Source organism: Anguilla anguilla, chromosome 15 (assembly GCF_013347855.1).
Source record: "Anguilla anguilla isolate fAngAng1 chromosome 15, fAngAng1.pri, whole genome shotgun sequence".
Taxonomy (NCBI): domain Eukaryota; kingdom Metazoa; phylum Chordata; class Actinopteri; order Anguilliformes; family Anguillidae; genus Anguilla; species Anguilla anguilla.
The window spans coordinates 22,589,541-22,613,713 of record NC_049215.1 but is presented as its reverse complement, the minus strand read 5'-3'; the positions used below and the strand labels follow the sequence as shown (position 1 = coordinate 22,613,713).

The 24,173-nt window shown below is 46.4% G+C and overlaps 1 protein-coding gene across 6 annotated transcripts in view; it reads left to right on the top strand.

The window, feature by feature from the left end:
- The first annotated feature begins 577 nt into the window (after positions 1-577).
- Positions 578-24,173, top strand: part of slc39a10 (solute carrier family 39 member 10) — a 42,066-nt gene continuing 18,470 nt past the window's right edge. The window contains exons 1-4 of one of the 6 annotated variants that reach the window (XM_035392628.1): positions 578-702; positions 13,118-13,146; positions 15,777-17,090; positions 18,863-19,037. In XM_035392628.1, the coding sequence (XP_035248519.1) occupies positions 13,144-13,146; positions 15,777-17,090; positions 18,863-19,037 (1,492 nt within the window). In that variant the 5' untranslated portion in view covers positions 578-702; positions 13,118-13,143. Of the gene's footprint in view, positions 703-747; positions 1,121-1,214; positions 2,227-6,382; positions 6,493-11,920; positions 12,342-13,117; positions 13,147-13,954; positions 14,320-15,776; positions 17,091-18,862; positions 19,038-24,173 lie in introns of those variants that run through there. The other 5 variants (XM_035392631.1, XM_035392627.1, XM_035392630.1 and 2 more) reach the window with 5 other exon arrangements.

Genomic DNA, 24,173 nt, shown 5'->3' with positions numbered 1-24,173 from the left:
AAGACCTATTGTCAATATAGAGGCAATATTGTTATGTTATACTATATAATATTATATAATGTAAAACTGAAGATGGCAGGTCAACATGAGAAGTATCACATTTGCATACTGTACAACCATCAAACTTTACTATACATATTATAATACATATTATATTTTACTATACAATTCTCTTATTTTATGTATATGACACAGCATATTAAAATGCTATGGAGGTTTAAACAAAATACCAATGTATATTTGTTGATAAACTACATCAGGCTATAATAATATACAGGCAAACAGACATATTCTTACTTAATTTTCCTGATTTTCACATAACACTTCATGTTCAATCATTATATTCACATATGTGTTCATACTTGTTCACATTCTATACCTTTGTGTACGTGTGTTATAAGATAAAATGACAAGTAACTGAGATGATTCTACTAAAAAAAAAATCGGAGATGCACACGAATGCGTCCGGATTAAGAAGGGAATGACGTCATGGCAGCGTTGTGCGTCTATTCCGCAATTTCGAAGTACTCCTTTTCGTGAACAGGTATCAAGAAAAGTATCGGACGTCTGCGCTAAATACGCAAAGCGTTTTCGTGAATACCATTTCCGCATACCCGCGTGCCTTTTGTGCGTGGCTGGCTGTGCGGATTGAATTTTTTTTGGTACCGAGCGAAGAGGAGATGCACACGGCACTCGAGTGAGGTAACTATATAAAAAACCCCGTTTTGTTTTCATACACTCCCACAACACGGAACCGGGCAGCTAAAACGCTCCAACTGAGGGGATGTGCCAAGAATTATATTTGCTGTGAAATAAAGAGTTTAAAGTTTTAAATATTTGAAAAGCCTGCTATCGTTTGCGACCTGGCCCCCTCGCCTTCTAGCTAAACCTATTTCCTGGGAGTTGTAAACGCTCGTTATCTTGTTAGCTAGCAGCTCGACAACCGCATGCTTGTCTATTTGTTATAGTATCACGCTGGATATATTTAGTTAGTCGCATTAACCGATTAATTTAACTGGTGTATCGACATTAACGTCTTTGCTTACTTTATTCGACATCTGTTAACCAACTTTAAGCAAGCTAGTAATAACAACGGACGGATATGTGGACATTTAGACCGGTAGGCTTGCTAAATGCTAACGATGAGTAATTGACTGACTAACCAACTGAGGCGCGTGCTGAACAAGCGAGCTGCATTGTTCCCGGCGCAGGCTGTCTCACAATTTCAGATTAGACTGCTTTACAGCCATAGGTTACAACGAACTAAGGCGGTCTGAGCTGCTTCGTGTTCACAGGCTAGCTAACGTTGCGGTCTGTTGTACATTTCATTCAGCCTTTCCACGTGTGATACGGCTAGCTACATATACCAGCCAGTCTATTGTTTATGGCTCACGTCACCTGGGTTGTCGGTTTTCATGGGTTTATATCGTCTTGCTTAAGTTGGGAGGCAAGATAAGATTGCAAGCAAGTCGTAAATCTTAAACGATTTTATTATTTCCCCGAAGACATGCCGCAATAAGGGAGGTACCCCAGAAAGAAGATAACTTAGTGAATGAAAATCAAACGCTTCTGCTTAATGTATTGGCTGCAGTGGGTAGTAATTAGGGTCGGAGTGATGCGGCACTATTGTAGACATTTGGCGGTAAAATGCAATTAAAATGGCTTAGCTGGGCCGTTGCAGGAATGGTATCTTGTGTGCATTATGCCTTTTTTTATGATGTACCATATCTTGTTGTTTTGGTTTGACCATGCAACAACAGCAGCAGGCTGTAGTGTACCGCGTGTCTTCGTTTCATACTTCGGTAACGTAAAAACATTGTGCAACTAAACTATGTTTTGATAGTGATCTTAACTCTCACTGTAATAAAACATATTATGTTGTCTCGAATGCTACATCGCCACACCCAAGATTGTCCATATAAAATATTTGATTTATGGTAAGACAGGGCCGCTCGTGTTGTTAGCGTACAAGTCGATTTTCTGGTTTGTTTGGTGGCGTGAGGTCGTGCAGCCAGCCAGCTCCGTGTATAGGCAGTAGGCAGCCTAGACAGTGTGATTAGTTGGGGATGACCGCATATAGCATGTACATTACATATTGATACGATATATTTCAGTTGTGGTGTTATCTTGAGCGCTGATACTCAAAAACAACACAACACAATAGAGTAAGATAAGAAATCCTAACGACTGCGAACACCGAGTTCCCGGTTACCGTAATGACTCAAGGTGAGAAATAAGATGATAACTGTAGGAGGCTCGAAAGAGACATCTATCTGTAACAAAAAATGTAAATGTTTAACCTAATGCATCATCAGTCTAGTTGAGTTTATGTACCAAGAATACATTTTAGATTTCTAAATCTATTAAATGGTTGGTGGTTTGGCATATTGGATGAGCCTACATTTAAAATCATCGGTTGCAGTGTAATACTGAAGTTACATTTCCTTCTGTTAGTCAATGCAGAGGATTTCACAACTCCTTTCTTGTAATATCTGTGTTTTCTATGACATTTTACCATATATGATTTAAAAAATGTTTTAATCCAGAGTGCATCTCGAGTAGGGATCCGTTTCAGAATTTTGTATTTATGTCTTCTCATAATTATTTAATTAGCTCAGTCATATCTTGGTCTAAAATTTGTATAAGCACCAGCTGCAGGCTGCAAGTGTTGTCCTAAAGATTTTACTGTGCTCAAGTACAGGAGTGAACTAGCAAAGTTTATTGAACTGTCAGAAAAGTGAAACTTAGGTAACTGAATGGAACAAAAAAACAGCATGCAGACCAGCCCTCCAGGACCAGAGTTGTGGACCCCTCCTTAATCACTTACTAAAATGTGAGATTTTGATGCAGCTGCCAATGCAGACATTTTCCAGCCATGTTGGCACTGCAGGTGCAGCATTCATGAGCACCTGCAGCAGTCTTCTGTCAGAAGTTGTCGGAAGTGCTGTGTGTGCAAAGTGCAGCCTCTTCTGCAATTTTTACAACCACCCAGTGTGCAGGGGAGCGGCCTTCATTGCAAAACATTTTTCATGTGCTTTTATCACAGAATGTTAAGTGGTTGTGTCTAGTGAAAGACTACACTGAATTTCTTATAGTCTGTCAGAAGTTTTGTTTTTAAGTAGCTGAAGTGACGGCTATCTGTGCAGCCTAAATCGGGTTGCGTACTTCAGTGCAGACCGGGGGATGTGTTTGTGAATAGTCTCGGCTGGAGACGATTAATTACTTTATGATTTGGTAGATAGGCCTAATTGCCTGCTTGACCACAGTACCTTCCTAAATTATGCCAGCAGTTTTGGTTTGTTTTTCTCGTCCTACCCTAAATCAAAATGACTGGAGCCAAGGACGCCGCATAGAACCAGTGTGTAGGCGTCGCATTGTTTGAAATGTGGCAGAATCTGCCAGGGGTGAGGGATGATCGCTGGCTTTTTTCCCCACCCTCTAGTCAAGCTAATGGCTGCTTCTCTTAATCTCTCTTCTTTGTGCTTGGCACTATGGGGAGTTCCATTACAGCTTTAATCAACAGCCATACTGAGGTTTATAGCCCAAGGAAGCTGTGTATCTGTTTGTGGTACCACTGACCCTGGCACAAACTGTTAGGGCAGAAGAGAGGTGTCAGATGGCAATTTATTGAAGCACAAGGCATGGACTGTGACGTATAGCCTACTACAGGAGAATGGGTCCTAAGATTAATATGGTGAATCTGCAGCCATTTCTATGCTGTCCTGTGTGGGGTTCAAAAGGATAAACTCCAGCATGATTGTGGATATTGCACACAGCCATTTGGAAGAGTAGCAGTTTTAGTCATTGTCACATACTCGCACAGGGACCGACACCCTCTCCAGCCCGTGTTGACACATGGATTGCTGTCAATGCCATGGTTATTATTGACACATTCCCCAAACACATCACACCACAGAAAAGCTGTGTACCCTCTGAACAGTCCCCCCCACAAAATCCATATTCCTATGGCCAATGCTAAAATTCATAAACCTCTGAATTATTTGTACTACGACTTTGCATAATCCACTTGGCATAATCACCACATGGCAATCATAAGACATTTTCTTATAAGACATGATGTCCAGCACAACATTTCAACAATAAAAAAAGCAATAGAGATGTCCCCTTAATGAAGGCGGAAAGAATACAGTATAGATGCAGCAGCATAAGGCCTAAGTTGAAGTAGAACCAGTACATGTGTAAACACTGACTGATGGGGGCCTCATGGTTATTAGAAATGTATGGGTGATCTGTTCAATATTCCTGCCAGACAGTAAACATCAATCATGTCAGTGTCCTCTCTCTGCAATTCAACTCCTCAAAGAATTATATTACAAGGTAGCCTGCTGAGACTGAAACTCATGGTATACTATTCATTGCAGTTATAGTGCAGGACTGCCTCTGCTGTGATACTCAGAACCACTATTTAGAATGATGATGCCGCTTTTCTGTGACCAATGAGTGAGAGTATATTTAGTTCTGAGTGGGCAGCTAACTGATGACATCATCTCAGCCTTATGTGTGAGGCAGTGTCCTGTACAGATATGTACATGGTGTCAGAACTCTGACCTCAGGCTATGAATGCAGTGTCTGGCATTGTTTCATTGAAACATTGAAGGTTTAATTATTAATTATTACCAAAGTGCTTCATTCACAATTCTTGCTCACAGGACCTGCTTTTTTAAGTGTTCTATTTTCAGGTATTTCTGTGAGGGCCTCTTTGGGGATATTTGCTTGCAGTTTTGTGTTGGACTGTAGCTATTTCTAGGCTTGGTGAGCGTAGTTTTACTCTAAAGGCCTCATCATAACCAAAAGAGACTACCATTTATTCCGGAGGCATTTGAGTACTACTGCAATGTCTGTGCCTGTTGAGAAAGAATGTTTAATTGTATTAGTGGTTCTAAATGAAACCATGTTAATTTAGTTATTTTGTAACTGCACAAATCCCTGTTGTCATTCAGAATATCTGCTTTGCTTCAGGCATTTCCCGTGGTTGCATACTTAACCAGACTCAATCTAAAGTGCTTTATTTCTTTTTACTGTGGGTGCTGTGCATGTTGGTAAGTTAATTTTTTTTTTAAATGAATTGTGAAATGCCTTAAGAGACAACGCCAGTAGCAATGTGAGATGGATCGCTTTGAGACTGGTGAGTTTTAAGGCACATAGTGTGCATAATTTATTCCTCTTGTAACAGTTAGTATGTTGTTTTTCAGTGGACAAAAAATGGAAAGGGTGAAAAATCTCATTTCTTCACGTTATGGCCCCAGTCTGTCATCTTTGCACCTTCAGACACTTCTCTATGTACATGCAGCACCTTCTCTCTTTAAAACTAGACCTCTTTGTATTGCCTCTGCAACCTGCACCTGCAGGTTTAAATTAGCCACTTATTTCTACCTTCTCTTCTTTGGAAGGTGTTTAAAATTTTTTTTCCATGTGTCACCCACCTTTCTCAAAGGCTGACTAATATCCTGGGTCATGTGGGCAGTGACAGTCTTGCACTTACAGCTTGAATTAAAAAAAAAAAACCCCTCTGTTTGTGAAATTCCCCAGGCGATGGAAATGGAGTTTGGTGCAGTCGTAAATAGTCACGCGTGTTCTCATAAATACACCCCAGACTGTGAGAAGCGGCCGCGGTTTGCAGCAACCTTTTTGGAGCGTGCAGAAACTCCTCCGCGCCGGTGAGGAGGGGCGGATTAATTGCGAAAGTCACATTGGTTAATGGCGTTGATGGCGGGAATCAGAAGGACAGGGGAGCGCTGCCCTGGGCCCGGGGGCTGGAGGTTGGAGCGGTGCGGAGCGGCGTGAAGGGGAAGAGACTTGCTGCTGGGGGGACGCGGATGACAGCTTCCTGCTCGGCCCGCCTCCTAGTGGCCCCGCCCTGTGATCTCCAGCTCCTGGCTGAGTGTGTGAAAGGCCATCGGGTGCCACTTGGCATGTCTCGCCCAAAGGGCTTCACAGGCAATGTGAGAATCCACTTGACAGCCGTTGAAAATCTCCTGGATGAGCATCACACCTCACCCTTTCTTAATTATTTTCCCCGCTCTCTTATAGTGCCACTCTGCTATTTATTTATTTGTTTCATTGTAAGTTCTCTTGGGCCGAGCGGGCTTTTTTTCAGGCCTGGGGTTCTGCAGCCGCGTTCTCTTTGATGTCACCCTGCGGTTCGGAACAAACGTGGCGGAACGCGCGGGGGGCGGGGGGGGGCATGTAACCCGGCGGGCGTGGCCCGACCCACTCTCGCGCTTGTAGGTTTGCGCAGATCCCCGGGGGGGGTGGGAGTGGGGAGGCTTTTTACCCGGTGGCTCATTGAACTCGGAGCCCTCTCCCCCTTCCCTCCCCCCCCCGCCCCCCCTTTTCTTTCCCGGGCGATGTCACCTGACTCGTGAGGCGTGGGGTTTTGAAACATAAGGCTCGGCCGCGTCCCTGCCCGGGGCACTACCGCGTGGGAAGCCTGGGCTGCACCGCGGGCCTTGGCGGGCGTGGAATGAAGAGGTAAGCCCGCGCCTCGGGGGGAGAGACCCAGGCTTTCTCCTCCTCCTGTCTGCGCAGCGCGGGGCTCAGGGCTCAGGCTCGTCCGCCATGTCGCCATGAAGAGGGACGGCTGCCTGCAGGGACACCCCCCTTTAAACAGCTTAAGCAGCGCTGGAGAAATGGAGCACCCTTTCTTCTCTGGCTTTGGTGGGGGGGGGGGGGGGGGGGGGGCTTTTTTTTTACTGATTTGTCCCGTTCTGTTTGGGAGGAGGGGGTTGGATTTGCTGCAGGATTTGGTCATCGCGAGCATAGTGTTACAGGTTGCCGATTGCAGATGTTAATTTCACGGTCCAGATCCCAGCCAGGCTGGCGCAGACTGCACAGGGATGGGGAATGTGTGTGTGTGTGTGTGGAGTGTTCTTAACTCCAGCTCTGCACAGGGATGATGTGTGTGTGTGTGTGTGTGTGTGTGTGTGTGTTGAGTGTTCTTAATTCCGGCTCTGCTCGGGGGTGGTGTGTGTGTGTGTGTGTGTGGATGTGGGTGGGGAGTGTTCTTAACTCCAGCTCCTCCAATCCCCGTCCCTTAAAATTGCCTCCTGCGATTCAGCCTTTTCATTGTGCCAAGTAATTATTTGTCGGTGCCTGGGCTGTAGACACTTAAGGTGTTGGAATGAAAATTATGTAATTGATGTACTGCAGGCAAATAAATGACAGTGGCTTCCTGTATGTGCATTGTTAAATATGGGCAAGCAGCCCAGCATTTAAATGAAATGCAGTAATGATAGTAATCATAGAGAAGCAAATGCAGAATGAAAGCGCGAGTCATGTGATGTCAGACGCAGCGGCATTGTGGTGGCTCCTGGCTCACCCCGTCCTCAATGCCAGGCTGTTTACGTAGTGCGAAATGGTTGTGCGAGTTGTCACAGTCAACTTAAATGAGGGTTTGATTCTGTTTTTAATAAGGTGTCTGGCATGATTGCATATGGTTACATATGATGAACGTGCACATTAAAATAGAATCTGTTTCTTTTGACAATAAACACAAACATAACCATTGAGCTGCATGTAACTAAGGGCTCTACGCTAACAGTTTTTCCAAGGAGCGCATATGCTCCTAAGTGGAAAAATGTAGGAGCACCCTAATGCATCCCAATTAGTAGATGTGCTCCTAAATAGTTTTTTCAGTTCGCACACATCAATTTTCTGGAGCAGATGTTCCTAAAGTGGGAGAACTGTAGTGCCCTTTAACTGTATAGCAAGCCGCATGTACATAGGGGGTTGTGAAAAGCACAGCCGTGGTAGCAAGGCCGAAGTGGTGAAATCATCAAGTGCTGTTCACATGACGAGTTTGGACTGATGCGCACTGGAGGAGTCATGTAAACTGTCTGGAGCTGCTGGATTAGCAATGGCACACAGCTCTGTAGGCTGGAGACTGTAAGCCTCCGTAGAAAAATATGCAAATGCTGCATGAAACAAAACTTGGGGTGTTTCAACCCCCTCCCCCATGTGATAACTAACTGACTGACAACTCACCTGTTCAACCTGCATCTTGGTTCAACAATCCCTAAATTTTTAACTCTCTTATTCTGGGTTAATTATCCTTCCTTGTGCTACTCTTACCACTATATGCTCAAATCCCTCTTGCACCTACCGAGGCACTTCAATTTAGGTCATAGGTTTATGCAAGGGCTACTGCAGTCACTGATGACTTGTATTGCACCAATGTATCGACTTTGTTTCTTACCTGTGGATAGGGTGTGATGAATAGTTACATATGCTGTAAGTGGCTGCAGAAGGCTCACCTCGACTCTGCATTAGTGTGGAACACAGCACTTGGCCTTTTGCTTCCGTCTTCATTACTGGCATTGCGGGCCACAGTGGTGACGCTCAGCATGGCCCACAGACTTTTGGAGTCTAAAGATTCTCAGGAGCAAGCTAAAGATTTCCTGGTGCTTATCTTACTCATATGCTGATGGCTGTGTGCCCTGCCAGGCAGCACTTTGGTTTACGATCTATCCAATACCCTTGGGGGAATCGATCCAGTGAACAGTTTTCACGTTTTATCATTTTTCAGCTGGAAAATCTATATTTACTAATCGCAAACAGTGTTTCAAAAGATGTACACTCCTGGGCAAAAAAATGGGCCAAGTGCAAAATGGCAAAATATTAAGCTTTTAATGGTCTTAACAACAAATCATTGGTCAGAAAATTAGCAAGAATTAAACAAATGCACTCCTGAGACCTCCTGTGCCACTATTTGCTTGTTTACTTTTGCTGCAGTGAACTGTTTGAGGAAAAGCTAGAAACAGGGAAATTCACTTATACAGTAGACAAATTAACATAATGTAAAATAAAAGGGTCATGTTTTGTATTTGGTTGCATATCATTTCCATGCCATGACTTCCTGATGTCTGTGACCTATCAACATCATCAGAGTCTGGATATCTTATCTTCAGGTTGTCCTACAAGCGATACAAAAACTCTTTGCATTTGAAAGAGTTTTTGTATCGTATTAATTTTCCTGTTGAACTCAATGGAAAAAATATTCTGGAGAAACAATGCTTGTAGTATCTACTGCATATCTGGCAGCAGCACGGTGGTTTGAGGCTCATTTGATACCTTGGACCCCTGATGACTTAAAGCCATTTAGCCAACAAATGTGTTCCATACTGTATCGGCATAATTTACAGCTGAATCTAGTCCCACCCCCCAATTCCCATAGAGATCCATTCAAATGCATTCAAATTCAAATGAGTTTTTGTATCGCTTGAAAATTTTTTCTGACCAATGTTTTGTTGTTAAGACCATTAAAAGCTTATTTTTTTGCCATTTTGGGCTTGGCCCATTTTTTTGCGCAGGAGTGTAGTAAAATTAAACATAGGAGATGCACATCCTTCACAGTATGAGGAATATTTGCATCAGGCAGAATTTCTGGTTACTAACCTGTTATTTTATAAATATAGAACATATGAATGTCTCTCTGAATGTATTATTACCTTCTTTTTTATTCTCAAAATGGGGGTCCGTTTGTGTCGGGAAAGAAAAATGTATTTTTAGCCGTACGCCTTTACTGTGTACAGTAACTACAGTACGGTGCTCTATTGCGGATTTTCCCACTTGTGGGGATCTGCAGAATGTACTCCCTTGCAAACAGTGCGGGAGTGGGGACTGCAGAAGCTGAGTCAGCTAAGTCCCCATGGACATGCCAAACGAGGAACCCCCAAAGCTCTTCACAATGATTAGCCTATGTACCCTGAAGCAACTGTGGCCAAGGAATTAAATGGCTTCTACTGTTGTTTTTGTTATGTTGCTGTCTTTTTAAAATGAGATCATTATGCAAGGCTCACAGACTCACCGATCCCTGTAATATGTGGATGGACTGCTTTAATGGGCCCCGCTTGTAGAGTGTGGTTTCCCATCATTGACTCGATTTCACACTGGTGAAAAGGAGCATCGGGCCTTTGTCTGTCAGTTGACATTGCAGCGATCATCGCTCTCCGCTGGGTTGCGTCCGCTTGCATGAATCAGCCGTTCATAACTATTTCTGCAGTCTTCGTCAGGTTCCGATCGATTGCAGATGAGGTAATTCGTCCTCATGGATGTGCTGGATTGTCCTGAAAGGAAAATATTCAAACTGTAGCCTATTCCCATCACAAATCCAAGTCTATTTCTAGCACATTATTTGCATTGTGCTTGCTGAAGTATTTGTGATTACTAGTGTAGTTAATGGTTAAGTGTTTCAGAGCTCCATTTGCATGGCAGGGGTATTCATCAGGTGTGTCAAAGTCACAAATGATAAATAGGTGTGTCAAAGTCACAAATGATAAATAGGAGTACTGACACAAGAGACCCTGCCTGTCCAGAAATCCCGCTGCCAAGCTATTACAGTCAAACAGTTTGACAGCAAACCGTTTAATTGATGTACATCACGGACATTGCAGTCTCGGTTTTATTCATTTCCCAACACAGAGGGGCACAAAATATAGCGACCTTAACTCACCCACAAGTTTGCATCAGTGGCCTACATTTGAGAAGGCATTGTTCTGCTGGATTCAATCGGAACAAGCTGTCTGCATTTTTACTGTCGGCATGGGTAATGACATGTCAGTCACTTCTCTTAGCCCTGAAGTCTTAGAGTTGTTAGCTAGTTCTGCTGCTGTTATAGTTAGGCTAACTTCAGTTGGGTAGTCATTTTACATGTGCATTTTTCCATCTATAGCAGTACACTATATTAAAACAACACACAATGTATTTACATATTTCTGAGTACTTGTAGAAGATGCAACCATGTGCCGTCATGTCTGGTAATTGTATTTCTAACCCAAGTTCATATCAAAGGTGCAATGATATGAGACAAGATGGTGACATTTTCTCAGGAAACTCCTAAATTCTTCGGAGGTTCCAAAACAACATCTGTTGGCCTCTCCCAGATGCCAGAGCTTCAGAACATCTTGAGATTCTTTCTGGAAACTTGTCTCTCATATTGTCACATATATCTGCAGCAAAGTATCCTCCCAAGCAAAGGCTGGGCTGAAACATATTGGGTTCTGTGAAGATCAAACAGTGCTGTCAATGTAAATATTTAGGGTTGATACGCCCTAGCCAGCAAGAACGAACACATTAAAGCACATTGAGCACATCAAATTTGCAAGTGCTCTTTTATTTGTAAAATCTCACCTCCATATTTTTAATCAAGTGACTAAAAACAAACTAGTAGGTAGTCTAGTCCGTGCTTGTGGATTGTTGGATTGTTGTTCTGGACTGATTGTTATCGCTATACTCTGGAATGGGCTGCCCCCACTGATTGCCTGCTATAATGATTTCAGCACTTTGATTGCTCTGCTATTCTTTTATGAGTTTCCTCATTATGGCCCTGGTCTGAAACCTGTTGTTGAAAACATGTAAATGGTGTATTTCGGCTGAAGGGGAAAGTAATCAATCAGCCTTCTTGCTTTGTAATACACCTCAGCTATGAATAACAGTCCACCTTCTGTTCATTTCAGCCAGATATAAAAGCCCCCTATTTGCTTTGGAGCGCACATTTAAAATCTGACCCCCCAAGGAGATTTAATAATAAAAAGTTCATTTTTAAATGACACTTGTTATTTACAAATTTGCAGTTTCCAGTAGACTAATGTAAAGGTAGGCAGGACTGTTTATTCCTGGTGATACACATATTAACATTTCATTTCAGTTGCAAATTTAAGGATCCATGAACCTCACTGTAGTGCTACAGCACTAATCCAAAAGGTAAAAAACAGTAAGTAAAAAGAACAAGCCAAAAATATCCCCCTCACATGATCATTCTCTCATTGGTTCCTGCTGTTGGCCAGTTTAGTTCACATGGGTGGAGAGTAGCACCTGACTGAGCTCAGCTGACAAAATAATGATGTTGGCAGAGGAAGTAATGAACTCCTCCTGCTTTGCAGATGTAACTTTGAAAAACAAACGCTTGAGTTACCTATGAAGATAAGTAGTAACAATGAAATACAAACACTTCCCAGAATGTGTTATGGTAAGTTAAAAGCCAAATCTTTATTGCTATAACATATTGTAAACACCAGAATATGGGAGTGGCATATCTGTGTTTTGATACTGGAAACCCACCTCCTTAGGCTTCATCTTGGCTCTAACACAGACTGGCTGTGGAGGGGCGGGCCTGTGACCCAGCAGGGCACGGTTCTGATGGCTACAGGCTATGGATGTGTCGGGAAAGCGCCCGGGCGCAAAAAGAGACTGATCAGGGGGAGCCATGTGAGAGTCGTATGAAAGAGCTTGAGGAGGTCCCTGTCTGTGCCGCCTGTAGCCGGAGAGGCCGGAGATGAGAACAGGAATTGGCTCAGCAGTTTGAACCCGGATCAGGAGTGCAGGCGAGTACAGACGAGTCCCATTTATTACTGTTTTTCCGTTGAGGTCTGCGGCCCTCGATAGCATGACCTGCGTTTTGCCTTCGCAGGCAGTTTTTTCAGTTTGACTTCCCCAAACTGCCAAATCCACAACCCCACCCCCACTACTCCCTGGCTCAGCTTCCCTGCTTTGAACCGTTCTATCCCGTTGACATGTCCTGTGGAGAGAACTCAGGATTTTAACCTGCAACAGCGTGGTGCTGCGTTATCCTCTCTGATTTTCATGCTCCAGCGACTGAGCTGGTTTCAGGCGGGATGTGCCGCTCTTCCCAATGTGCTGTCGCCTTTTGTTACTCATTTTTTCAGCTCCAAAAGACCGGTGTCACTAGAACTATAACTATGTCCTATAACCGGCCTTTCTCGTATGGCCCGCAGGCTTATGAGTCATGGTTTCCATGGTGAAAGGGATCCTGGGAACATGGGGGAAGTGAAGGGGGAAGTCATCTCTGTAAGGTCATGGCGTGTCACAGAGGGAGCAGGCTAGCGCTCGCAGGCCACGGTCACATGAGTAGCCTGCGGTCTCTCAGCATGACAGAACAGGACGGGCCTCGCGTTCGGGCGGTCGCGGTCACAGGGCGAGCGCAGCGGCGCAGGAACGCGCTGCCAGCGATGGCCCGGGAGCGCTGAGCTGGCGCTATAGATCGCGGCTCCCAGCGGCTCCACAGTGCCTCATTGTCAGGTTCATTCATGTGTTCTGGCTGTTTCCAGCGCAGACAGTAAACTTCTCTTTTCCTTTGCAGTTGAGGTGAAGAAGCTACCCACGGATATGGTAAGTGAGCGATCCCATTTTTCTCTTCCTTTTGACCTTTCTAACAAAAGCTGACATTTTCCAGACTGTACATGGGGCTTAATACCTCTTTAGCTTCCTGTCAGATGAGCGCACCCCACCCCACCCCATCCTACCCATCAGTGCCTCCCTGCCCCTCCCCCACACGTTTTTCATTCAGCAGCAGAACCTTATCCTGGAGAATACCATATACAGTAGGAGCTTTTGGGTTTCGTGTATCATTATCAATACAAATGGGAATAAAGTCCGCATACTGCGATTAGCACTCCCAGAAAGACTTTACTCGCCACACAAGAATGTGGGTCAGCGTTTTGACCCACATTGTGTCTTCATCATCATTAATTTGTGCCAATTCATTATGTCTTTGTAAGGGGCCAGGCAGCTCTATAACCCAGTTCTCGGTCTAGAAATGTTACTGATGTGGAATAACCCGACAACCGCTCAATTTTCACCGGGAAAGAACACTGTGAGCTATGCGACTTCAACGTTGCTGTGAAATTCATGCTTTTAGCTAATTAAAACTGCCACAGTTTTCTTTTGTTTCCTGCATTGTTAATTGGGTGCTTTCATCAGGTCATGTTGAACAAAACAATGCTATTTACTGTATCATTTACCATATGGGATCTGGTTGATTTGGTGTGCTTGTAGAGGGGAGGAAGGGTTGTTGTACTTGTTGTACAAACAAAATGTTTCTACAAATCTTTGAATTGCATGAAATGATGGGGGGATGTGATGACCCGTGGGACATATAAATTCCCTCTCAACAGGGTTGCCAAATGTTCATTTACTTTTTGGCACTAGAAGGCTCCTGTGTTGCCCAGTCTCATGATTATAGCAATAACTGCAACTGTTGTTGTTTTTTTCTTTCTCTTTGACAACAATCTCAAAAAAGTCACCCTTTCAACAAGGAGTTTTTTGTGTAATCACAAAGAGGCTCTTGTGAGGAGAGAAAAATATATTTTAAATCAGGGATTGCAGCCTGGCCCCTTTCGTATCTTTTTCACAGGTCAGAGTTCAGTGTCGCTCCAAGTTTATAAACAGTTGTTAGGAGCTGTAAAGTGGAACCATAATTGTGTTAATGCCTGAAACAGGAACTCAGACCTCCGCGACATAGCCAGTTAACTTAATAACCGTTGGAAAAAGAAAAAGGCAGCCGTAAGTACTTTTCACGGGTGACTGAGCCAATGACGATACGTAGCCAAAAGAATCTTTAATGCTGGATGCAACTGAACTGATTTTGTTTTTGAAAGTCAGTAGGACTGCCGTGCCAAAGTAGCTGTACCTTGTAGTTAGCTTTAGTGATAATGACACACTCTGAAAGTCCTCAGCTACACTGAGCTTAGCAGGGCTGGCTTTGTACCCATAGCCCAGATTCCGATAGTTGTCGTAAGAATTTTAGTAGTGGTAGACATCTTCGAGGGTCATAAAGTTGAATCGGAATCATTAAATCATGTGAAAGCCGTCTTCAGATGACCGCCTTAAAACCGCGTCTCATTCATTTAAACGCCAGAGCGTTGTAATTGCTCTGCTGTGAATGAGTTTACTCTTTGCAGTGAGGCTAGCTTGTGCTCATTCTTCAGCGTTTCAAGAATTGATTTCAGCTGACGAGCGCTACATATATTTAAATTCCAGCTTTCACTCTTCAGTGTGTATATGTGTGTGTGTGTAGATGTAAACAGTATATATATATATATATATATATATATATATATAATTAAATGATGTATATAAAATTCCAGTCTCCATTGGGGGATGAGGATATCATTCACCCAGTGAAAACGTAATTTGCATTGAATGTTTATTGATGGATGATTTAGTTTATAAGATTAATTTAAATGGTTTCTTGAAAAGATCTTTCAGGAACCACAGGGTAACCCTTTTAGCCAGTTTGAAATGTTACGGTGGGAATGTAGCTGAAGTTGAAATGACCTGCAACCCACACAGAATGGCTTCTTTACACTGTCTTCTGACTGACCTGTTTACATTGTCTGAGCTTTAGGGTGGTAAAGGTGTCATTACTGTCCTTACAGCACAGTACTGTCTTTTCCTCTGGTTTTCATTAATGAAACATTGCATATTAAAAGGGAAGGACATTTGTGTGTGTGTGTGTGTGTGTGTGTGTGTGTGTGCGCGCGCGTGCGTATGGTTGGGGGGGGTGGAGAAGCAGTCACGCACGGCATGTGGTGATGGGGGGGAGATGTGCCCCTGGCACTGTCTGCGGCGTGAGCCAACCTCCTGTCCCTGTCCAGTAAAATTTCAGCAAATCCTTAGGAGGCATCTGGTGCCTTAATACCCTGCTCCACCTCTCCGTCGCAATCTGTGAGTTTTGTTTTTCTCAGTTAGCGGCTCTCTGGTCGACCCCCTCGAACGCTTCCCCTCCCCCTCGAGGGCGTAATATTATCTGACTGGAGCTACATTGCTCCTGACTGATAATTTGCTTTGTCACTGCTTTGTTAGTAGCACTGTGGGGGGCCTACATTCCAAATAGGAAAATAACTGTTTTTGTAGCCACAGTGAAACAGTGCTAGAACATTAATGTTAAAAAAGTGGAGTAGGCTGTGCTTTTCATAGTGTGGGTGTGGTGATCCCCCCGACCCCACCCTGTCTTGCAGGTGTGTCGAAGCAGCGAGGACGCCATGAAGGTCCACATGCACACCAGGTTCTGCCTCCTGTGTGTGGTCACGGTCCTGTTCCAGCAGTGCAGCCACTGCCACAGCAATGGACACCACCACCATGACCGTGCCCATGCCCACGATCACGGCCATGCCCACTCCCACGAGCACGACCACGACCACGAGCACGACCATGACCACTCCCATGACCACGAGCACGAGCACGAGCACAACGACCTGCAGATCTCCCAGGCGCCCTACGTGCAGGCAGGGGGCACCGGCGAGGCGCCGGGCACCGCGGAGAGCGAGCAGCACTTCTACATCCAGAAGCTGTTCCATCGCTACGGCCAGAGAGACCGGCTGGACTTCGGAGGCTTCCAGAACCTTCTGTTGAGCCTGGGTCTGGGAGAGGTGAAGGTGGTGGGCCTGGATCACGAGGAGCTGGGGCACGACCACGTGGCCCACCTGGACCTGCTGGAGGTGCAAGAGGGCCTCCACTCCCACTCCCCATCCCAGCCGCACCCCCACGCCCACCCGCACCCGCACCGGCACCCCCACCCGCACGAGGAGCGAGAGGAGACCGTGCCTCAGGAATCCTCCCCCTGCAAACAGAAAGCAGCAGGGGCAACCGCCTACCCAACCACTGCACCTGCCAGCGACGGAGGCAACCATGACCATGATCATGACCACGACCATGACCATGACCACGATCATGACCATGAAGCTGGTGGCAGTGGCGTTGAACAAAAGAAGCAGCCTCACCATCGGCGCAAACGGCCGCACGTGCATCACGGACACAAACACAATGGCACCAGGGGCCAGCCAGCAGGGCCGCAAGGACAGCCTGCGCAGCCAGGACAGCCTGAGGACGCTGCGCAGTCAGGGCAGCCGGATGATATCACGCAGTCATGGCAGCCGAATGGCACTGCGCAGTCAGAGCAACTGGAGCAGTCGGAGCAGCCTTCAGAGGCAGCACTGCCCCGAGACTCCAAGCCCAAGAGGACCAAAAGACCACTCAAGAACAAAAACCCTCGCAACAGAAACAGAGGCAGCCCCACCCCCACTCTGCCCTCGTCTGCCCCAGGGGATTATGGGAATGCGGGGAAAGCAACAGAGGACCAAGACGGCACCAAGCAGCCCCCCAGTAGCCACGAGGGACATGACCACGAACGTGAACACAGTCACGACCACGACCGTGACCACGGGGATGGGCATGCGCAGATACGGCGGAGAGAGGCCCCCAGCAGCCCCGGAAACTCCGCCCCTGCCCTCCCTGCCAATCACCACGACTATCTGGAACACCAGCATGAGGAGGTAGGTCCTGTTTCAAAAGCAAACTCACAAGCACAAGTTATGTTCACGTCAAGGCAATACAGACAACACTGGGGAAAAAAGTTCTGCTATTGATCTCTGTTTGGTGCTGGCCCAACAGCTTAGACCACATGGGGTCTCCCAGACTGCAGGCACCGCCCTGTAGGCTTACAGCCCACTGTTTGTGAAACTGGGCTGTGCTTCTAATCCAGATAATTCACTGACTCAGAAAAGCCAATAGTCATCACAGGGACAAATATATGGGGCCTTTGTATATCTAGGTTTCAGCTGCTAGAACAGTTAAATATTGTGTATGCCTGTAAAGGTTGAAAATAATCTCCCCCATAGTATTTTTCTTCTCCTTGTCTACTCCTAACTACTTAACATTGTCAATGTTTGTACCTACTGTTGAACTTGCATTGTTACACAGAAGCAACTGCTTATCAAGAATATAGAGGAAACCTCTCTTAAACACAAATAATGCCTTTAACTGTAATGCAATGCAGTTTTGAAGGTGTTCAGAAAGTGCTGTTCCAGTCTTCATCTTGACTTTGTATAGAGCGTCATCTTAGCAGTTCCTTGTGCCATTCATGCATTTTTAAGTTACATTTGTCAATGTGTGATATCCAACTGTGTGGATAATGATGGCTTAATGTGCTGCACATTTGACAGTAATGCATAAATGAACACTCACAATACTTATAAATCAAAATGCACAATAGGCACTGCTGCCACTTGGCAGTATCAAAGGCAGTATTTGGATTGGCAGGTATTTTATATCGGGGGAACGTTTTAGGACTCGTCAAACGGCCGAAAGCGAAAACGCCTGAGCGCTTGTTTGTTAAAAAGGTGAGGCATCCTGTTTCGCAGCATACCTCACCTCTCAGGTGTGCGGCACGTGCTTCCCCGACCGGTGTGAAGCCACTGTGACGCAGGCCCTGGCTGCGAGGGTGCCCTGCGGGCGGGGCTCAGGTTTCACACAGGCCTCTGCAGGCGTTAGCCGCCTCTCGCCCCGCGAGCGGGGCACAGAGATGCGCTCGCGTGTGCGTCTGCTTTCATTAGTCCAAACGTAATTGGGAACAGGAGCTGAAGAGCTTTTCCCCAGAAGAGGAGTCATAACTGGCTCCCGCATCAGCCTCATAGATTCAGATAACCGAGGCCTGTGGGAGTCCTCCGGCCGGAAGCTGCTTTCTGGGAGCCGCCGCTAATTGACACTTGTGTGAAGGCCTCGATTCAGGAGAGGATTTGAGAGGAAGTCCCTGGCGTTGGTTTTCACACGCGGGTGATCGGAGCTCATGTCTTGCACCAGTGGCGACGGGCGTCTTGGTTGATAAGCAAATGAAGTTAAATGTGACCGAAATCATGAGTGGTCTCCCCCACCACTGCGGTCCAGCCCCTCTTTCGTCATTGCCTCCTGGCTTGCTCCTGTGGGGATTTAGGCCAGGGTTGTCTGTAAAGTGTATTGTGACAACTGCTGTAAAATACGCTATACAAATAAAATTTGATTGATTGATGAGGATTGTAGTCCAGCAGGAGCCCTGCGTTCTCTCTCGTTCTCGTGATTGTGCACAGGCTATGTTTCGCTTCCATCAAGACCTGTTTAGTTGCAATGAGTGGCCGAAGCCCTGGCAGGAGAGAAGGCCTGTGGCTGGTGCAGCCCTCCAGGGCTGGGGCCTGGTTGTGCAGGTGTATTTAAAGTGCAGAAGGTGCTCGTTTTGCAGTGCTTTGGATCGACTGCGGTCCCCTCTGTCTGAGTCTGTGCTTTGTCCCCTCAGTGTCTGAACCTGACCCAGCTGCTGCACCACTACGGGCTGAGTGCAGACTCCCTCATCTCTCCCACCACCTTCACCTACCTGTGCCCCGCCCTGCTCTACCAGATCGACAGCCGCGTCTGCATCCTGCACTACCACCAGGTGGACATAGCCACCGCCCTGGAGCCCGCCCACTCAGGTAAGGCCCTGGCCCCCGCCCCCCTGCAGGGCAGGGCTGCGTGACTACGGTGAACGGGGCTTTTGCGACGTGACACCCGTTCTCAGATGCGTCACTCACCGTGTCTGGTTATACCAACAGCTGCACCGTACGTCCCCGGAACAGCCTCCAAACGGGAGATAAATCTGTCATAAGAATGTCCCAAGTCAGCAGAACCTAATGTTCCCTGAGACTCTGGCGAAGCCGCAGTAGGGTCAGGGTTAGGACAGAGCCCTGGGGGGCAGCGGCTCGGGCGCAAAGTGTCAGCCGTGGGATGAGTCACGCCCCGCCCCGCCCCGCCACGCCCCGACACGGGTTTTAGGATTACGTGCTTCACAGTCATTACTGTGGAACTTCTGTTCTCCAGATCTGGTCAGAGAGGGGTAAAAACGCTGGCTAGGACACGGAGTTTACTTAGCGGCTTTCCAGCCTAGCTCTTCTGGGAAGTTGTCGTCTGAACAAAGCGCCTTAGATTACCCTGTGGTTACCCTGTGGTCAGAGCTGATAGACAGGGTGACCCCACCCAGTTTCAGCCATTATCCAAGCGCCCTGTGGCGCGTGGTTAACTATTCACCCAGAGCTACACTTCAGCCGGGGATCTGCCGGGGCAAGCGTGCGAGAAGAGCTACGCTGTCACAGCGACAGCCACCCGGGTCACGAGCTGCAGTAGCTCTCACGCCAGCCGATCAGGCGCGTCACTGGCCAAATAGGCTCGGTTTAGGATAGGTTTTTGTTGGAAACCTTGAACAACTTGTTATTGTTGTTGTTCTTCAAATTAGTAGTGGGAAGTAGTAGCTCCACAGCTTTACCAAACAGCAATAACTGTTGTTCACTTTCATATACACCAACCTCTGACGAGGACTGTACGTAGACTACAGCCACTCTGCACCAGTCCAAATGAAATGTGCCCCCTGGGACACAAACCTGCTCAGGAAAAACCCACCAAAACATCCCAGCCTATCAAAGGGAGGCCTGTAAAACAATAAAAATGGACAATAAAAAAACCTCGGTAAACAAGAGCAGAGAAGCATGACCCAGAAAGGGCGCATTGTGACAGAGCTGCCACGTCCTGCGCGGTCCAGAGGGAGGACTCCAAACCCCCGCTGAGAGCCCCGCCCTGCCCCACAGGACCGCCTGCGCTGGCTGTCATTTATACTCAAAATGCCTCCTGTCAGATTACTGCCATCGCAGGCCCGCATCCCTGCGCCCTAATGCGTATTAATGCCGTCCGCGGGATTTAACCAAGACGAATGCGGGGCCCTGCCGGTTCTTCAGACGTCGGAGGAGACATGGCGAGGGAGGGGGGAACGCGGCGAGTGGGCGGGGGAGTGGTGGGTGGGGGGGGATCACGAGGGGGGGGGGGGTCCTTCGACGGCCAGAGATCAGACCGCCTCTTACGGCTTTCCCTGTACAGCCCCCATTCCGCGGGGACCACAGGGTGGCACAGCACTGATGGCAGGAGGGACCCGTGGGCCCGTACGGATTTGGGAGGGTGCTTGCATACACACCTTTCCTGCAGCTTCTGTAGGGATAAGGACTTATGGCTTATGGACAGATTTAAGTGGGCACATATTATACAAATTAATAGTGAGAATCTTCTTAAGGCCAACAACATTCATTCATCACAATCTTTCCCTTCCTTTTCACCTTTAATTTAGCATATTTTCTGCTTTTTCTCTTTTTGGTGCGGAGTGATTCAGCCACTAATGACGCATGTGCTTGAGAAGTTAACCTTCAGATGAACCAAGTTCCACTTAACCAATTATGCATTCATTTCAACGTTCAGTAAGCTGTGTACACATATTTGTATGCATATATATTTTAGCCTCTATTAGGAAGTGTGCCGAGAATGAGAAGTCTGCTCTCAGCGAGAATGTTGAGGTAAAAGAATTGGCACATCCCATTGTGTCATGTGTTGTGGAAACAGGACTGCATTTCAGTTCCCTAAAAAGTTCAGTTTATTAGTATTTTTCTCATACTGTTTATGTAGTTCTAGTTTTTCTTTTGAATGGTCTCTTTTTTACGTGAGACCAGATGTGCACACTGTACACAAATTACACACACACACACACACACACACACACACACAATTCACTCAATTCACACACACCACGCACACACTCTCATTTCTAGGTTCCAGGTAACCTGACCCCTTGCATTTTACGTTTCCACATAGTCAAATGCAGCCGTAATTAAGAAACACTCGCAAGAAAAGTGCACCAAGAAAGTAGAGCGGGCCGTTGGTTGAGCCACAGGAGTGCTTTTTCCTGGAGTAATTAGCTCTCCCTCATTAGCATCCTGGCTCTGTTTTAAATATTGAATCCGTGTTGCCGTGGCGATGCACCTCGCAGGCGGTCCGCGGATCACAATCGGTGCGTCACCGCCACCACGACGTCGTTAGCCGCGCACCGGAGCTCCCCCGGGAGGGGGGCAAGGCAATGCGGCGGGGATGGGCATTCTGGGGGGGGGGGGCACGGATAATGGCTCATTAGCTCCTCCGTCTCTGCCACCCGTGCCCTCTTGGCACCTGCAGCGGTGCCAGCCTACGCGGGCTCTCCAGGAGCCGCCGCGCCTCGTTTGCATTCCGCCGCGCGCCGCGGGGATTGAGCGAAGGGGCCGCTAAGCGTTTTTCTCTCTCCCCCTCTTTTTTTTTTCCCGCCAATTAAAATGTTCAATTGGTGCCGAGTGCCCTCTTCCCAGCCCCGGCTGGGAGGGAGTGTAATTAGAAAACCTGCACAGGCCGCTGCTTCCCTTCAGCACTTTTTTCACTCCTTCCTCAGCCTGTCTCCTTCCCTCTCTTCCTGGAAGTGATAATGAGGCGGGGAGTAGATCAGTTAGCGAGGCATGAAGAACCCTCCGTACAGTACCCCTAACTCTGTCCCCGCCGTTTGAGGAGTGTATAAAGACAGAGGTGAGGTGATGTGTGGAGGGAGGGCGCTCGTTGGCATCCTAATGAAGCAGTTTCAGGTGCAACGGTTATAGGAGATGGACGCAGAAAGAGGCTCAGACAAATGGAGAGAGGAACAGGGACGGTTTCAAAGGGAAAAGGAAAATCACTCTGGCAGGCCTGTCCATGTCTCTATTCCCTAGTGCCAGGAAAAACACTGGCTCATGCCAAGGCTTTTTCTCTCTCTCTGTTTTTTTGTCTGACCAGAGAACAAAGGCCTACTAGGTCCACACTGGAAGACTGCTTGTGGTGTAGGTGATTTAATTTGTCAGGCACCATGGACAGTGCTTAACATACGTTTACCACTTGATGTAGTTAGCCAAGCCTAAATTTCATCTGCAGTCCCTGGGCAGTTTCCAGTCATAGGACACAGTGGCTGACTACAAATAAGAATACAGATAGACATGGAAGACATGACAGCATCAACAATATGCATCTGTTTCTATCCTCTGAAATATCATACCCTTGGTTTGGTACACTTTGGGGGCAAGATTAAATGGTCGGCGTAAATGTGTGCACAGATTATAGGCTGCAGTTCCTGACAGGCCACAGGAGGGGCATGCTTCTGCCTCCCTGCTTTTTAAAATGATATTTATTATGAAGTCCTGATAATGACATAAACCGTGGAGTCAGTGGGCCACAGAAACAAGGTGCTGGAAGGCTGAGAGGCACAGGAGCGAATAATGCACTGACTGAGCTGCTGGCGCCCTGGCTGCATTACAGCGTCACTTTGTTGATTACCTGGCTAAGTCTCTAATGCATAAACATGAACTGCCAGAATCCCTCATCCTCTCTGCGTTTAGCCTGGCCTGAGCGAGCTCTCGTCATTCAAATCGGCTCCTTAACATGAATGTTGATTGGTCTGTTCAGAATGATGATGTCACAATGACAAGCGGGCAAAAAGAGGCGTGATTCGCACTGACACCCACTAAGGCCCAGGTACTGTAGCCTGGCATAAAAAAGGGAGTTTTTTTTATAGGCAGTAGATGAACGCTGGAAAAAATTTAACTTACTTAATATTACAACTCCAACTCCAAACCGGCCAAACTGCTGCAGCCTGGTTTTGGGCAACAGTGCGGGCTGAGCTTCACCTCAGTCCATTTCATTCAGTCCGTTACGGAATGTCAGAAACCCAAAAAATCCTTGTGAACAGACTGACAACTGAGGTTTCAGACCCAGGCAGTGGAACAGATTCCAGTCTCAAACGGATTTGAGTTTAACACCGAATAGTGATTGTAAAAGACCTCCCTGAAAGGCAGCTTCCAAACGCGTACTCTGCTAATCCCTGCCATGCCATGCTCAGCCCTCACGGCAAAGTCTTCAGCCTTTAATCTAGGCGTGGTTTTGTTCAGGAGAGCACAGCCGTAAGCTTTAGCTAATTATTACAAAGCTAGCTAATCATTTCAAGATTGTAATTGTCTGAGTGCCTCTCTGAAGCATCTCCCTTTTGTGATCAGTATTCCTGGGAGCGTTTACCCGCACTGTTTGTGTGTTGTTCACAAAGGGCTCTGTGCTGTTTAGAAATAGAAAATTGGGGGTGGGGGGGTGGGGGGGTGGAGTTTAATGACTTTTAATCTCCGAGCGGCATAGCGCTCGGTGGGTGTTCATTCCGCACAAGAGCACACCTCGTATAGTTTAATTATCCAAATCCCATAAATTAGATAATATAAAGTAGAAATCCATGAGCACATATACCCTTGGGAATAATAAATTGATAACGTACACATTTATGTTGGTTACAATGCAGTCTTAATGTATTCTTGTCATTATTGATGCATAATGTATGCAAAATAGATAGCAGCCAACAGTTGTTGTGTAAACCTGATGTTGATGATGTACAGAATTTATAGTGAAATTGGTAGGTCTAAAACAGGACCAGCTGTATAGTGTACAATAAAAAGGAGAACAGTTTCACAATTCAGACCTGGATCAAATGCATATTTGAAATACTTTAACTCTATTAAGTGCTCATAAAATCTGAAAACTGTGCAGATTCCTCAGAATATTTGACAGAATGTGTTACTAGTTGAAAGGTACAGTACATAAAACAAAATTGGTATGTACAAAATTTTCTCCTGGGGTTTACTTGTATCTAAAGAGCTTTTATTTTGAAAATAACCAGACATACCCTGACGTCACCTGTAGGCTGAATGGGATACTACCTAGGGCCT